This window comes from Trachemys scripta, chromosome 1 (genome assembly GCF_013100865.1).
Source record: "Trachemys scripta elegans isolate TJP31775 chromosome 1, CAS_Tse_1.0, whole genome shotgun sequence".
Classification (NCBI taxonomy): domain Eukaryota; kingdom Metazoa; phylum Chordata; order Testudines; family Emydidae; genus Trachemys; species Trachemys scripta.
The window spans coordinates 137,333,824-137,350,925 of NC_048298.1; the positions used below are offsets into that span (position 1 = coordinate 137,333,824).

The window sequence follows — 17,102 nt, forward strand, 5'->3', positions numbered from 1 at the left end:
GAAGGGACCTCAGGAGGTCATCTAGTCCAACCCCCTGCTCAAAGCAGGACTAATCCCCAGACAGATTTTTGCCCCAGACCCCTAAACGGCCCCCTCAAGGATTGAACTCACAACCTTGTTCAAACCACTGAGCTTTCCCTCCCCCCACTGCGATCCATAAAACTTCTGCTTGGCTGCCACTAACCCTGTAAATACCTAAACTCACTCAGCACCTTAGTTTTCATTGTAAATGTTCCCTAGAAGCCTATGTCATTGCCTCTGAGAATGCACACACCTGCCTCTCTCTAGGTCTCCAGCTGCCTATCTCCACCTAAACCTCAGAGCGATCCATGAAGTGGGTAGAGAGAGGTATTTCTCCACCTAACTCACACACAGGGCCCAATCTGGTAGGTGTGCTCATAGGCCTCCTAATTCCATACACTGGCCACAGGGGCAAGGGAGAGAAAGAGCGCTCCCCCCCCCCCCCACTTACTTATAACCTTTACGTCTGTGGTTAGGGTACTCCCTAGGAAATCCCTGGTTCAGGTCCCCTCCTACTTGAGGAGAAGGGATGTGATCTTGGAGGAATGCTCTAACCACTGGACTCTCGGATATTCTGATATGGACTCCCTCAATCTCTCCTGCTGAAGTTGTTCCACTTTAATTAAATATCAATTGGGCCAGAGAAAAAGTAAGAGTGACTCTATAATCCAGTGGCTAGAGCACTCACCTGAGAGATGGTAGATCCCTGTTCAAATCCCTTCTCATCAAGCTGAGTAGGGACTTGAAGTGGTGAATTCTCTAATCCAGGGGTCTCAAACTCAAATGACCATGAGGGCCACATGAGGACTAGTACATTGGCCCGAGGGCCGCATTACTGACACCTCCCTCCCGCTGCTCTCGGCCCCGCCCCCACTCCACCCCTTCCATGAGGCCCCGCCCCTGCCCCACCTCTTCCAACCTCTTCCCCGAAATCCCCACCCCAACTCTGCCCCCTCCCTGCCCCCAGGGGGTGCAGGAGGGGTGTGGGGTGTGGTGGGGGGCTCAGGGCAGAGAGTTGGGGTGTGGGGTGCAGGAGGGGTAAGGGGTACAGCAAGGGGTCAGGGTGCGGCAGGGGGCTCAGGGCAGGGGGTCGGGTTCAGGAGGGGTACGGGATGCGGCAGGGGGCTCAGGGCAGTGGGTTGGGGTGCAAGAGGGGTTGGGGTGGGTGCGGCAGGGGGCTCAGGACAGTGGGTTGGGGTGCAAGAGGAGTGCGGGGTGCGGCAGGGGGTTCAGGGCAGGGGGTTGGGGTGCAGGGTGCGGCAGGGGGCTCAGGGCAGGGGTCAGGGTGCAGGAGGGGTGCAGAGTATGGCAGGAGGTCGGGGTGTAGGGTGCGGCAGGGTCTCAGGGCAGGGGGTTCGGCTGCAGGAGGAGTTCGGGGGGCAGGATCTGGCCCGGCGCATACTGGGGGCAGGGCAGGCTCCCTGCCTACCTGCCTGTCTGCCCTGCCCCCGCAAGAGGCTGGAACGTGGGGAAGGGGAGGCGGAGGGGCTGTGTGTTTCTGTTGCTTGAGGCACCGCCGCCAGCAGCTCCCATTGGCCGCGGTTCCCTGTTCCTGGCCAATGGGAACTGCTGGGGGCGCTGCCTGAAGCAACAGCTACACACAGTCCCTCCGCCCCCCCCCCTTCCCCACGTTCCAGCCTCCTCCCAGAGCGGCGCAGGGCAGGGCAGGCAGGCAGGGAGCATGCCTTCCCACAGTGCATGTCCGGCTGGAGCCGCTCTGGTAAACACTGGGGGAGGGCAAGGGGGCTGCGAGGGGCTACCACGGGCCGCAGAAAATCACCCCGCGTGTTTGAGACCCCTGCTCTAATCCCTGGGCTAGCCTTTATACATGAGGGAGGAGTGCCTCCTCCTACTGCTGTTAGGCAGCCTTCTCCTCCTTCCCACTCAGCTGTTAGGCAACAATTGAGCATACCTACAGGATTGTGCCTTGCACATAAGCTAGGCAGAGGAGCACCTATCTTCCCTTGATTTGTGGCTTGCTAGCAGAGCTAGACACCTCCCTGCAGCCTGGAACTTAGGTGCCTATCTCCCTGAGAGGGGCAGGGCTTAGGACATTCCCCATTGGCTAATTTAGGCAGCTCCTGCCCAGTGTCCTGGCTTTTGGGGATTGCATTCTAAGGTGCTTGCCTCTCCCCGAGGTGCCTAACTCAGGCTTTGCGGATCCCAATGCTGTTCCTGTGATTTTCCAGTGTTGTTCCTCTGGGAATGGGTGACAGGGGATAGATCACTTGATGATTGCCTGTTCTGTTCATTTCCTCTGGGGTACCTGGCATTGGCCAGTGTCGGAAGACAGGATACTGGGCTAGATGGACCTTTGGTCTGACCCAGTATGGCCACTCTTATGTTCTAGGTGCCTAAAAGTTGGGTGCTGCAACATTTAAGTCCCTTTGTGGATCTGGGCCTGTATCTTCTGTCTGTACAGCACCATGCACACAGATAGTGTTTAATAAATAATACAGAATTGGTGTCCCACCATGGGGTTAGTAAGGTAGCAAAGCTATTGTGGGACATTTCTGTGTGCTATTAAACAGTTGGTGCCTTTCACCCCAAAAGTGGCTGCATTTCTACAGTAGCCAAAGTCATCCCAGTATATCACAGAAATGTTGAGCATCAGTTTGATCTCGCACTTGATTATTGCAACTTCCTTCTCTGACATCTTCCCTATACTCAAATACTCTTCTGCTACATTCTGTTCAAAATGCTGCTGTTAAGCCTATCTTCTTCCCCCTTTATTAAGATCGGGGCTTTGGGGAACTGAGGGGACACAAAAAAAATTACCTGTGTCCCAGGGTTCCTCCCTGAGAATGCCACCCATTCGCCTCAGTGGATGGGAAACTTGATGGGCCTGGAGGTGACTGGGACAGATCCAGTTAACTGATTGGTCCCTTGTCCTTGCCTTTCCTTAATTTAAACCGTAGCCCAGGCCACGTGGAGCCTCTTGTTGTTCCGTTCAAGCAGCCCCTCCCTGCCCACCCAGTATTAGTTTCCTTGGAGACGTGTTTTGCAGATGCTGTGGCTCTGACTGATTGCCTGTTTCGGGGTCAGGACAAACTTTTTTCTTCCCATAGGGGCCAAATCAGCAGAGGCCCGGGGAATTTTTCACCTTCCTCACAGCATACTGGAGGTGCAGTTAAGTTAAATAGGATTTATTAATTAGAGATAGCACTTGATAAGGTTTCAGAGTAGCAGCCGTGTTAGTCTTGATAAGGGTGTTAGTTTGTGGTAACTTGTGGCTATTTTCCAGTGTGGCTAGAAGGAACAGTTCCCAGAAGTAAAAGATGTGGGCTTTTGCTGATAGGCCTTATGCTCATGGGATAGGGGGATACTTTGTGACCTCATGAGGAGGTGGAATCAGAAGAGCAAGCTGAGTCCTAGGGGTAGGGTGAGGACAGTGTGACAGGGTTCTTGGAGTGCAACCTGGACTGTGGGACTGCTGAGCCTTCTCTTCCACCAAGCTGGGGTATCCCACTAACTCTGTGATGCTGTTGCAAAAATCACAAACCTCTGGCAGGTATTGCACTTACACAGACATCCACAGGCAGGGACACACCCAGCTGAGTTATATAAATGATCTCTCAGCCACTCATGAACCAACAATAGAGAGGCTCCAGCCAATTCTCCAGCTCCCCAGCCTTGCTCCTCACAACTGTATTGTCTTGCCCTGGTCAGAAGCCTGATCAGTGTAAGTTCATTATCCAGTCCACCCCTCGCTCAATGTGGAGAGGACACACACTAGCCTTTGTAAACTGATCTGAGATTTCCCAAGCACGTCAACCAAAGCACACTGTTTTAGGTAATAAATCTGTTTTATATATTAACTACGGAAAGGTAGATTTTAAGTGATTATAAGTAGCAGGCATATAAATTAGAGTTGGTTATTTAAGAAACAAAAATAAATTTGCAGTCTGAGTTCTACAAACTAAACAGGATTTGAATCAAGTAGCATCTCACCCTGAAGAGAGGGGGATAGCTCAGTGGTTTGAGCATTAGCCTGCTAAACCCAGGGTTGTAAGTTCAATCCTTAAGGGGGCCATTTAGGGATCTGGGGCAAAAATCTGTCTGGGGATTGGTCCTGCTTTGAACAGGGGGTTGGACTAGATGATCTTCTGAGGTCCCTTCCAACCCTGATATTCTATGATCTAAGATGGTACAAACAGGTCACAGATCCTCAAATGCAGGTTGGAGCTTCCAACTTGGGACCACCCTCCCCCATTCAAAGTCTTTGTCCTCCAGGTTTTGGAGCGGGGAAAGGAGGCCAAGTGATCATATCCCTTCCCCCCTTTTATAGTTTCTTTGAGCTTGCTGGAAAGATCTATGCTTGTGACGTGGGAGTCCACCCCCATTGGTCAGGCATTCTCCATTGTTTATGTATTTTCTCTGAGAAACCTTCTGGAATGGCTGCTGGAAGTGTGGGTTCCCTTTAATGGGCCATCGGCTTGTCTAGCTACTCCATTGTCATACCTGAAATGCTTGTTGTTCCCAACCTCACAAAATGTTTCAGTAACACGCATATAGCAAAACTTCATAACTCCACATACAATGATAGCACATACAATCCAACAGGATATTTATGTTCAACAGATCAAAACTTTTAAAAAGATACCTCACAAGGCATACATTGTACAAAACATATAATTATATCACACTGGTGAATATGGGGGTTCCAGGATGCTACTCTGAGGCGAAGAGTGTCACAGATTGTTTACCCCAAGTTATGGGTTAGATGGCTTGGAGCCCTGCAACCCCTGCACTGCATCCACTTAAAACACCTGATAGGTGAAAGTCTGGGTGAATAGTGCCCCTCTCCTATTGTAAATTTAACACAGTTGCAGCCTACCGTTTACATTTACAGTTGCAGCCTACCATTTCCTGATGGGTACTGAGCACTGAAGTTATGGGTATTATCTACCTTCTGGCTAGATACAACCCTAAGATGTACTTTTAAAAACTAATTATATGTATTGCTATTTTTGATAATTGTGTGTATTTATCATTCCTCCGAGTGTTTCTTTGAAGTCCCACTAAACTGCATTTGTGCACCTGAGATATTAGGGGAAATAAGTGAGGGCTGGGGCTAGTCTATATCTGCTTCCCTGCTTTATATTCTCATTCACAAAGGAACTTGTATTTGTTCTTTTTGTCCTGTGGATATTGTACAATCTGATTCCCACTTCCGGGCTGTCTGGGCTCCCCTCACCCACATTCAATCTTGGGGTCTCCCTCCAATCCCGCCATGCTCTTCCTCTATAATATCATAGCGGGCAGGAAGCGGATTGGAGGATGAAGAGAAAGTTCTGATTAAAACCATTAAATCCTATCCAATAATCTCCCCTCCCTTCCCCCCCTTCCGTGCTCTGTCGCCCAAGCCTCCTGTGCTATTTGTGATGTTGAAAGGAAGGCAGGGGGAAGTGTGTGCATGTGCGCGAGAGACTCAAGCCACCCTCCCCATCCATCTGGTGTCCTGGAGCTGCAGCGACTTCCCAGATGTGCTGCTCTCAATCCTTTCTCCCTGTTTTCTCTCACTGGCATCCCATCTAATTCGCAGCTCAAGTAGCACTGGAGACTTGGCACCTGGCCCACTCCCCGTCCCAGCCTGTAGTGGATGCTCATGGTCTCGCCCAGGCCCATCTGCTGCATTAGACCTGGGTACCAGCCCAAGACACCAGCTTTCAAAGGGGAAGAAGCATGCAGATTTTCCCCAAACAGATGCAGAGTTCCCCTTCCCTGGGAAAGTGCATCACATCAGCTTGGGGGAACGTTCCCTGTTCTTGCAGCACACACACCGCCCCAACTCCCAGGGCAGCCGACATCCAAATCACATCTGAGCAAAGAGTGCTATATGTATCCTCTTGTCTGAGAATCTCCACTGCTGGTGCTGCCGAAAGCCTGTCTGTATGGCTGGCTCTGCCTTTGTTGGTCTATCTCTCCCTGCATCCTCTCCCCCTTGCTCTGTGTGTCTGGCTTTGTATCATTGCCTTTCTCTCTGTTCCTGTGTTTCGTTTTTTTCTCTCGCCTTCCCTCTGCCGAGCCTGTCTCCTTTTGTGCTGGTGCTGTCCCTTCCCTGCTCCCTCCATACCCTCTGCCACCATTCCCCAAACTTGTCATTGATACAAGTCAGTGGCGGGGTGCTCCAGCCTCCCCATCGGAACTCATTCCGAAAGATAGGCACAAGCGGGAGGGGAGGAGGAGCGGGGAAAATGGGTCAGTGTCTCCAAGCCTGAGCAGTGCCCAGCTGAGCCGTACTGGCATTCTGACACAATGCCAACAGACATGAGCAGACCGAGGCCGACAGAAAGGGAGGCACTTGTGCGTTTCCTGACTGTGCCTTCTCCTCTAGTGCTGCCCTTGACTTAATGGGAAGAGGCAGCACTCTCTGCCCCCTGAGGCACTGTGGCTCCAGCCCTCTGTGCTGCCATTGAGTACCAGGAATTGAGGAGGGCTCCACTCATGCTTTCTTCCAGGGTGTTGGGACCATGCAGCTGATCAGGCTGCGCTGTCCCCGCTGAGCAGGGTGGTAGGAGTTGACTGGTACAGGTAGGTATTTTCTGTGGCTGGTTGAACTTGCAGTGGAGTCAGACTAAAGGCACGTGTGTATATACCAGATGGCGGGGGGAGGATCAGGGTGGGATTTCCTCCATGACTGTCCCAGGTGAGTAGTGTTCACTAACAGAAACTGCTCAGGGTCACAACGCAGGGGGAAAGAGCATGGACCCTTGGTTATTCCTCCACGGGGAGAGGAGAATTAAGCTTACTCTTAGGGTAGCATGAGACATGGAAGATCTGATCAGGCTGTGACGGGGGGGGGGGGGGGATGTGGGATCCTGCAGTGGGCCATTGAACAGGCAGGGCTGGGCTGTTTGTGTGGAATGTCAGCCCCTGGGCTCGCTGTGACTGCTGGAGCAGAAGGAGATGGGCTTTTAAATATTCAGATGCCAGTCGAGTTTGTCTTCTAGCTCTCTCAGACTTAACCCTTGCCATCCTGTTCATCGAGAGACGGGGGAGGGGAAATGCTTGTGAAAACACTATTTAGGTTGGCAGTGACCAAATATTGTTCCCATCTGAGGGCTCCTGTGTGAAATGAGTTGGTAGTTCTCAGTCAGTGTCATAGAGAGATAGATGTCCATATCACAAATAACCACCTCCATGACCCTCTTTACTGGAGCCTGGTCTCCCTCCCTTCCCCCCTTAAGGGAGTCTCTCCAAGAGCAGGTGAGCAGGGGTTGGGGGCAGTATGGGCGGGGAGGCAGGAATTCCCCTGCTGCTGCCCCTGCCCACGGTGAACCTGCTCTGTGGATACAGAGGCCATTTGTCTCTAGTGCTGTCAATCCAGCCCCTTTGACTAAGGTTGAAAATGAAAAATGTAAGTACCTAGAAATTTTAGGTCATGGTGATTTTTCTCCAATTATTTTTTCATTAGGAAGGTGGGGGAAGATTGAACATCTGTGAATCACATTTAATCTCCACAAATCAGCTTTGCCTGCAGTATGATTTCATGTTGCTATTTTTCCTCTTGACTGGCAATAGGAGAGTAGGAATCCCAGAGGCATAGAAATGAGGTATCCAGCCAGTGTGATCCCCTTCCAGCTGGCTCTGCCCCCATCCCTCCTGGAAATCCCGGCATGAGCCCCTAGTTTCATGCAGGACAATGTAATGATTATTTTGTCCCACTGAATAATTAAAAAATAGGCTAGAGCCCTCTCCCAGTGGTGCTCAGGATTCCTTTCTCTGTCAACTCCATAGCTCTTGAATTGCTGCCTCTGTCCTTGGGGCTAAGATGAATGGTTGGGTCTCTGTCCACACAGATTTTTTTTTTTTTTGGTGTGGCCTTCACTATTTCTGCTTCAAACCTATTTCCCAGGTGCCTCGCCCAGAGGGGACAATGTCCCTCATCATTTCACCTCCGCTTCACTGATCAGTTCTGAAATCAGACACTGCCTGGAGGCAAAGATCCCTCCCTTCTAGCTTCCCTCCTGCACCTGGCAGTCAGAGTGGCTGCCAGAACCAACGGGAGTTTGCCTGTGACTTGACGTTTTAGTTTGCCCCTGGTTTGAGAAGAAATTGCAGGTGGGAAGGGGCCTGCATGTGTGTAATATATTCAGTGAGCCAGGCCACGGCAGATTACATCAGCCATCACCCTGCTTATATGTTAAACAAGACAATACAAAAGAAGGATGTAACAAAACTGTCTCATGTGACAATGTTCCCTTTTCCCTGGGATTTGGCTTAATAGTGAAGGGCACAAGTAACCAATATTGTCAGGATCTCTGAGTAGTATACCCTTGAATTTATTATCTACAAAGTAGGTACAAAATCTTCAACAAATGACACACAAACACACTCCCCAGGGTCTGTGTGTGCAAGGCAAGAACCTATATTGCTTGTCTATGGGACACAGCTTAGTTCAGTGTGTGGACGACCGGCCTAGGAGTCAGGAAGCTCAGACACTAATCTGGTGTGTGACATTAGTCAAGTCACTTACCTTCCGTGCTTCACTTCCCACATTTGTAAAGTAGAAATGATCGTACTTAGCCCACCTTTCTAAAGCATTTTGAGCTCCAAGGGTAAAAGGTGCTAAGTACGGTCATTGCTGGGAAGTGCTTATATTCTGTGGCCATGAGTGCTATAGTAAATCCTAGGGTGGATGATGATCTCTCCCCAAGGAATTCCAGGAGACCAAACAGAGCTTTCCACCTAGGCTAAAAAACGGGCTCTTTGCATTTCACTTCACCTGCTGCTCCTCATAGCATTCCCCTTCAGCCTCTTTTAAACTCTGTTTATTGCTGTACAAACATGGTCTGGAGAGAGGATTGCTGCTCCTTCTGGACCTTCTCTGGCCCCTTCCAAACACACCTGAGAACAAACAGTAGTTACTGATTACACACAAATCAGGGGCCTGCTGTCCAGGGGGCAAATTGAGGTGGTTTAGTAAGAGGGTCCTTTTCCCTGGGGTGGCTGCCATATTGTATGCCAGAATCTGTAAGCTTTCATTAAAAAAAAAAAAAAAAAAAAGAGTCTGGCCTTTATGGTTGTGAAGATAACATTGCAAGCAAGAATCATGTGTAATCAATGCAGTGATGTCAATCAAAGCCTGCTGGCAGCCGGAAGAAAAGGTTCTGAGAGGTATGGACTGCCCCTTTTCATTATAAAGGGGTGTTAATGTCTACAGCCTGCACATGCATTTAAGTGCAGCCTTGTTAACTAGTGGACTGCTGCTCAAAGTTAACACAAAGGAGAGTGACAATCATAGTCTGAAGATTTGCACAATGTACTGTGTAGTGGCATGGGATTTTGTATCATGAGTAAATGGAGCTTTGGGTAGGGTTGCCAACTTTCTACTCACACAAAGCTGAACACCCCCTGCCCTGCCCCTCTTCCAAGGCCCCCCCCATGCTCCACCCCTTCTCCTAGCCCCCCATCACCACTCCATCCCCTGCCCCTCTGTTGCTCGCTCTCCCCAACTTCACTCATTCACTCATTTTCACCTGGCTGGCTCAGGGAGCTGGGGTGCAAGAGGGGTTGAGGGCCCTGTCTGGGGGTGCGGGCTCTGGGGTGGGGCTGAGGATGAGGAGTTTGGGATGCAGAAGGGTGCTCTGAGCTGGGATTGAGAGGTTTGGAGGGTGGGAAGGGGATCAGGGCTGGGGCAGGGGGTTGGGGCGTGGGGCATCCAGGCTTCAGGTGGTGCTTACCTCAAGCAGCTCCTCGCCAATGGGAGCTGCGGGGGTGGCACTTGGGGCAGGGGCAGTGCGTGGAGCCTCCCTGGCTGCCCCTACAAGTAGGCGCTGGAGGGGGGACATGCCGGCTGCTTCCCGGGAGCCGCACAGCGTGGAGGCTAAGCAGGGAGCCTCCAGCCCTGCTGCGTGGCAGCTCCAACCGGACAGTGAATGGCCCACCAGGATCTCTTTTCGACCGGGTGTTCTGGTTGAAAACCGAATACCTGGTCAACCTAGCTCTGGGAGACTATTATAATGTACTGTTCTCCCAGTCTGCCTCTGGCCCATCTTCTGCCCATTCCTGGCCCCCATTTCTCTAACTGTGGCTGACAATGCGGCTGCTGAACCAACAGTCTGTAACAAATATTATTTTGTACAAAGAAACAAATTGGCCATCACAGTGAGTGCTTCCAGATACCAGGCCTGAGACATCAGTGTCACTGCACTGAGGTCCATGGAGTTATATTGGTGGGAAAGTGTAACTAAGTGAAGATTAAGGGCCATTGTTCACACTCCACTGTCTTCTGTTTCTTAAAGCTGCAGAGCAGCCACATGGAACAGTCCTCACAAAAAAAGAAAGATTACCAGACACAGAGAAACACTGAAGATCCATGATCTTCATTGCTGGTGTCAAGATTGTAGGGGAATCCCGTTTTCCCAGTTTAAGCAGCTGCAATGGGTATACAGATCTCTGACACTGCTGATCCATGCTTTGCTTAGGGGTAGAGGCAGTTTCCACTTCATATGAAAAATGTTACTGTTAGATTGAGGCCTTGCAAGGGCATGATGTCACCCACTAGTTTTATTCTTGATCAGAGTTCAACAGATACTGATGGCTGTTGGCAACTCATCAATTACTAAATAAATGAATTTGTCACTTTCATAAATATTGTAACAAATCCATGTCCAACTCTAGGATGTCAAGGTTGTCATTATTCCACACACTAGACCACTCAGAATTTCATAGCACTGACAGAGATTTAACTCAGAACCTCCTACTCCAAAGCCCATGTTCTTCACTTCTTGAACTTTAATAACTAACTAACTAACTAACTAACATTCTATTTGATGTATAGTTGAACATTTCTGATTCCATCCAATAGAGCTCCTGGTGCTCATAACTAACCTTGACACGTTCATTATACAATAATGTAATTTTATTTTGTGTATGTCCTTGAAGTTTCTCAAATAATAAACAGAGTTAAATATAGAATCATGGAAGAATAAAGTTGGAAGAGACCTCAGGAGGACTAGTCCAACCCCCTGCTCAAAGCAGGACCAACAGCAACTAAATCATCCCAGCCAGGGCTTTGTCAAGCCGGCCTTAAAAACCTCTAAGGATGGAGAATCCACCACCTCCCTAGGTAACCCATTCCAGTGCTTCACCACCCTCCTAGTGAAATAGTGTTTCCTAATATCCAACCTAGACCTCCACCACTGCAACTTGAGACCATTGCTCCTTGTTCTGTCATCTGCTACCACTGAGAACAGCCTATCTCCATCCTTTTTGGGACCCCGCCCCCCCCCCCGCTTCAGGTAGTTGAAGACTGCTGTCAAATCCCCTCACACTCTTCTCTGCAGAAAAAAAGGCTTTCACACCAAGTGTTGAGATTGTGTAAAAGATTATTCAGGGAGGGAAAAAGTAGATAAAGTCTGAGAGGTCAGTGAGTTCTGGTGTCATGATATGTGAAAAAACAGGCCTTTTTAAACAGGAAGTGCATATTAAAGAACATGGCTGTAATTTGAGAACAAACAAATAGACTTCCACAGAGCTTGTGTTCCAGCGTTGTCTCCCTTACTTGCAAGGAACCACACTCTGCCTAGAACTTTGTATAGCACATAGAGACATCTAGTGGGTGAGTAAGATGCTGGAAGTCAACATAGAATTACATCTGGTGTACTGTATCCCATGTGACTTAATTTATCCCCCCCCCCCCTCTTTTATAGATGCACCTGCCATCAATCCTGGCTGTTCTTGCAATAAAAACAGGTGGAACAATAAAGACAATGTTATTTGTAAGGAAAGACAGAGACCATTAAGTTTGCCACTAGCAATCCACTAAGCTTTATTTACACTGTTTGAATTGTACACATCCAACTTCCTGTTCAGGATTCTGGATAGTTGTGGTGCAAATGGCACTTCCTGTATTAAGTAGTATTACAATTAGAATTATAACTAGAAGACATCCAAAACTGATCTAAATGTATTCCTTCATTACTCTACTCATATATATGACCTACCTAGTCTTATCATAGGAAAGGTGGATTGCTTTGACCTTAACCATGCAAGCTCATTCAGGGGCTTGTTCTGTCCTGTGGCTGGGAATGTGTTTTTACTAGGCTAACCATTTATACATCTATTCTGTGGAGACCTTAATGAGTTGGTGTTAGGTAACATTTCTGGTGGATTCTGAGCAGTGAGCAAATTGTTTTGTTTTACCCCCAGTTTATGCAGAGATGCCAGCAATACTTTCTTGGGTGGTGCAATAGGACAATGATTAGTCATTAGTGATTTTTCTTGCAATTTCCCTTGCCATTGTGTTAGTGCCAGCTACTTCTGGAATTTCCATAGTCTCAGGGCATGAAACCATTTCAGTGTCCTTTTCCACAGCTGGAACTAGCCCAGGGAGAATCTTATTTTCTCCTGAAATTCTCAGTAGATGGTTTACATGTATTCTGTGGTCTAAACCAAGAACACAGAGGCCTTGGCTACACCATAACATTTAACTGAATTTCTAAGCAAAGTGTGACACAGAAGGCTCTTAAGTGGGTTTGTGTGTACATGCTGCATATGTCAGCCTTGCCTGCAACCTGCTTCTTCCTGAACAAGAATGTAGCACTGTTCTTTTTTTCCTGTGTACATAGGGCCCATACTGTATATTGAATACAGAATATTAAGATATATAAGCAGGGGAATATTTAGTAGGAGCCAGGAGGTGGTATTACCTCTGTATACAACATTGGCAAGACCATTTCCGGAATACAACATCCAGTTCTGGGGTCCATGATTCAAAAGGGTGTTTGAACAGCAGGAAAAAGTTCAGAAAAGAGTTACAAGAATGGTTTTGGGTCAGGGAAACTGGCCTTTCAGTGAGAGACTAAAGCTCAGTCTATTTAGTTTATCAAAGAACGTTAAGAGGTTACCTGATCATGGTCCATAAGTGCTTACGTGGGAAGAAGATTTCTGCTAGTTAGAGGGCTCTTTAACAGACAAAGGTATAACCAGATCCAATGGCTAGAGACAAAAACTAGACTAGGAATAAGGCAGAAATTTTAAGTGAGCATAATTAACCATTGGAACAGTTTACCATGGGATGTGGTGGATTGTTTATCACTTGAAACCTTTACATGAAAATTAATTATCTTTCTAAAAGATACACTCTAGCGCAACCAGAAGTTATGAGCTTGATGCAGGAATCACTGGGTGAAATTCTATGGCCTGTGGTGTACAGGAGGTCAGACTAGATGGTCACAGTGGTCCCTTCTGGCCTTAAAATCTATGAAAGTAAGCTGCATTTTCTTCTGTCTTACACATCAGCTGGATTGCTGACTACATTCCAGTAGAGGAAACAAAGTGGAGAATGATATATGAGCCAGAAACGAACCAACTGAATCTCGAAGACCAGGTAGAATTTCCAGGGCTGGCAGTTAGGGAAAAAGAAATCTTGTAAACTGAAGCACATTCAATCGTGCCACGATGTCATTTTTACAGAGTGACATCTTTGTGAATAATCATGCTGCAGTAGTCACTCCTTACACATCTCAGTGACTACATGGGTTGTAAATAATTCCGAGCAATAATTTTCAGTGGAGATGGGAGCTGGGGTTCCCTCAATACTCCAAGCCATTCCTAAGGTTATTTATTATTGTTATTCCATGCAATATGTCCACTTCCGGTGCATGATTTACACTTTTTGATATGTACGGCTGTATGTATATTCCCTCCACACACACAGCTCCCCCTCCATCTATCACATTTTATTTCTCCTGGTCCTGCTTTCCTCCCCCCCGAGTTGTTTTGCTCATGGAAACCCATCAGGGAGATTCTTCATGATAGTGGAATAAGACAGCATTCTCACCCTACTCCTAACGTAAGGTACATGCGTTATGTCTGGTCCAAGCTTACCTCCTTCCTGGGAATTTACTTGATTGTGAACTTAAATAACAACAACCAAACAGAAACCTCAGACTAAGCTTTCTCCTGAATGTGGCTGTTCATTGGATTTTCCTTTGCCTCAGAGGGAAACTCGAACCGGTTTTATTCTGAACTGGACCTAGAAAGACCCACCTGCTAGCATGAGTCAGCAGAAATAGGGCTTTAGCACCTGACATGTGGGTGACTCAGCACATGAGCCCTGCATTGCCACATGGCATCCTAGAACCTGCTGTCATATTATAAATAGGGGGTTGGTTTTGCTGTATTGCACTCTTTACTCAGCTTGTGTTCCTATGTGGTAGATTTCCATGCTAGTTTCAGTGTTACTCTCTTAGCCATCTCCATTGCTAATGCTCGTTGGCCAGTAATAGAAGTCAAATCTATTTCAGATAATAAAACCCTTTCTCTGAACCATCCACAAATGAATCCACCTTGAAGCTCCTAGTCCGTTCCAGATTGGGGATTTCAAGAGAGGTTTAAGAAATCACATTGAGATGGGAGGCCTGCTACCGCCACTTCAACTTTAATGGCAGTCTCAGTCATTAGTGGGGATGAGAAATGGCATATATCCCAGCTCAAAGGAGGTAATGCCTGACCTGCCGTGGGGTGACAAACTGCACAGCCGGTTAGTACAGGATTCTCCCAGCAGCAGTGTGGTCTCAGCCTGAAGGAGAATGTGTTCCTTCTGGGATCTGGAGTAATTGGTTCCCCCTTTTCATCTGTCACTGTTTTCTTTCCCATAGCCTGTCCCACTGGTTCCTTTAAAGCATATGTGGGAGATGCCACCTGCAGACTCTGCCCCGCCCACAGCCACGCTCCAGTGCCAGGCTCCAGCGAATGTGCCTGCCAAAGCCGATACTACCGCTCTGCTTCGGACACATCTGACACCCCCTGCACTGGTAAGTGTTTGGGTAGAGTGTGTGAAGGGAGCAAGAGGGATGGCCAATAATTCAGGGGAATCTGAGTCACTGCCTCTAAGAGCCCCTGAGAAAGAGAGAATAATTTCTCTTCACTCTTTTCCCCTGCAGGAATCTGGGGGGCATCACTTCTAATCCACTATAGGGTGTGTCTACCCACCAAATGTATTTGAAGACATTTCATTAATCCCATATATTATATACAATTCTCAATATAGTAGATACAAAAACCTGCATTAAAAGAACATTAATGTTGCAAAATCAGCTCTCAGAAATTAGAAAATGTCAGAATTCAATTTGCCCATGCAACCTTAATTCAGCCTCCTTGTGTGTATGCATTATGATACAGTCTTTAATTACATGATCACATAGTATATTTTTGTAAGGACCCCTGCCTCATTAATTGCACAGGATGGACAGTGCTCACTGAATGAGCAGTTACTTAATATGTTGTTTTATCCTCATTGTACAATGAGTAGCGCCAGATCATATTTACTATACACTACTGAAACTCTCCTTGGAAGACAGAAATATTAATTTCCTCGTAGTTTTTTTCTGGTGCTCATCACTACAGTATCTGAATGCTTCACAAACATTCATGAATTTATCTTCATAATACCCCTGCGAGGAGAGGGAGTATTATCCCCATTTTACAGATAAGGGGCTGAGGCACAGAGAGATTCAAGTCAAAAGTGTCCATTAAATTTGGTTTCCCAATTTGAGATATCTAGGACCTGGTTTTTCAGAGTACTTAGTATGATCTGGCACTTTATATGTTGAAGTACAACTCCCATTGTCTTCAGTTCATAGATTCCAAGGCCAGGAGGGTCCATTGTGATCCTCTAGACTGACTTCCTGTATAACTCAGGATGTAGAACTTCCCCAAAAAATAATTCCTAGAGCATATCATTTAGAAAAACATCTAACATTGATTTAAAAATGGTCAGTGATGGAGAATCCACCATGATCTTTGGTAAATTGTTCCAATGGTTAATTACTCTTGCTGTTAAAAAGTTATGCATTCTTTTCCAGTCTGAATTTGTCTAGCTTCAACTTCCAGCTACTGGATTTGTTATACCTTTCTCTGCTAGATTGAACAGCTCATTATTAAATATTTGTTCCCCATATAGGTACTTATAGCCTGAAATCAAGTCATCTCTTAACCTTCTCTGTTAATCTAAATAGGTTGAGCTCCTTGAGTCTATCACTATAATAAGTGTTTTCTAATCCTTTAATCATTCTCATGGGTTTTCTTTGAACACTCTCCAATTTATCAACATCCTTTTTGAATTGTGGACACCAGAACTGGACACAGTATTCCAGTAGTGGTCACACCAGTGCCAAATACAGAGGTAATATAACCTTTCTACTCCTACTTGAGATTGGCCTGTTTATTCATCCAAAGTTTGCATTAGCCCTCTTGGCTACAGCATTACACTAAGAGCTCATGTTCAGCTGTTTATCCACCATGACGCCCAAATCTTGGAATTACCACTTCACAGGATAGAATCTCCTATCCTGTAAGTATAACCCATTTTCTTTGTACCTATAGCAGCTGTGAGTGCTCAGCACTTCTCCAATTCAGATCCGTGGATCTCAAGTTGGGCACCCAAAAAAATGAGGAACACACAGTTAGTGACCACCTGTGAAAAATTTGGTTTAAGTGACTTGCCCAGCGTCACCCAGGAACTGTGTGACAGAGACAGGGTTAGAATCCAGTTTTCCAGGGAAGCATTCACCTGTTTTAAACATGAGATGATCCTTTCTCTTCTTGCAGTCCCTTGCATCATTCATTGCACACCTTCCAGCTTTTGCAACAAATGAGGCAGTGGTCCTACAGACAGATTCCTTCAGTACTCCACCGTGATTCATATCCAGTGGATGTCTATCCTGTGCACTGAATGAGGCGGGGGTCCTTTGCAAAAAAATAGTGCATGAACATTGGCCAGTTTATGAAGCCTACACTCATTTTGCAGGCACTTCTCTGTTTGTCTATTCGTCTGTAAAGTGATAATTTGTGAATGCCACATCGAATCAATTTCAAAATTTCAGGGAATTTTCTAAGCATCAGTGTCCAGAACCCTATTGATTTTGGGGGAAAATGGAAAAACAAAAGGGGACACATGGAGCCCTTTGCTAGAGCATGCTCAGTGCAGACAGAACATTCAGAGAATTTAGCTACCAGATTGTAACAAGTCTCCACTGAACATGTGCATACTGAGATTTTAAAAAGGCTCATAAATTGGATGGCTTTTTATGATAACACCACAAAGCTCATCTCTGACAAAAAGCCACCCC

General features: G+C 47.1%; 1 protein-coding gene across 2 annotated transcripts in view; it reads left to right on the forward strand.

The window, feature by feature from the left end:
• The window catches only part of LOC117885296 (ephrin type-B receptor 5), a 142,014-nt gene that overhangs the window by 91,294 nt on the left and 33,618 nt on the right, over nt 1-17,102 (forward strand). For both annotated transcript variants that reach the window (XM_034786589.1, XM_034786590.1), the window contains one exon: nt 14,631-14,786. In XM_034786589.1, the coding sequence (XP_034642480.1) occupies nt 14,631-14,786 (156 nt within the window). The remainder of the gene's footprint in view (nt 1-14,630; nt 14,787-17,102) is intronic.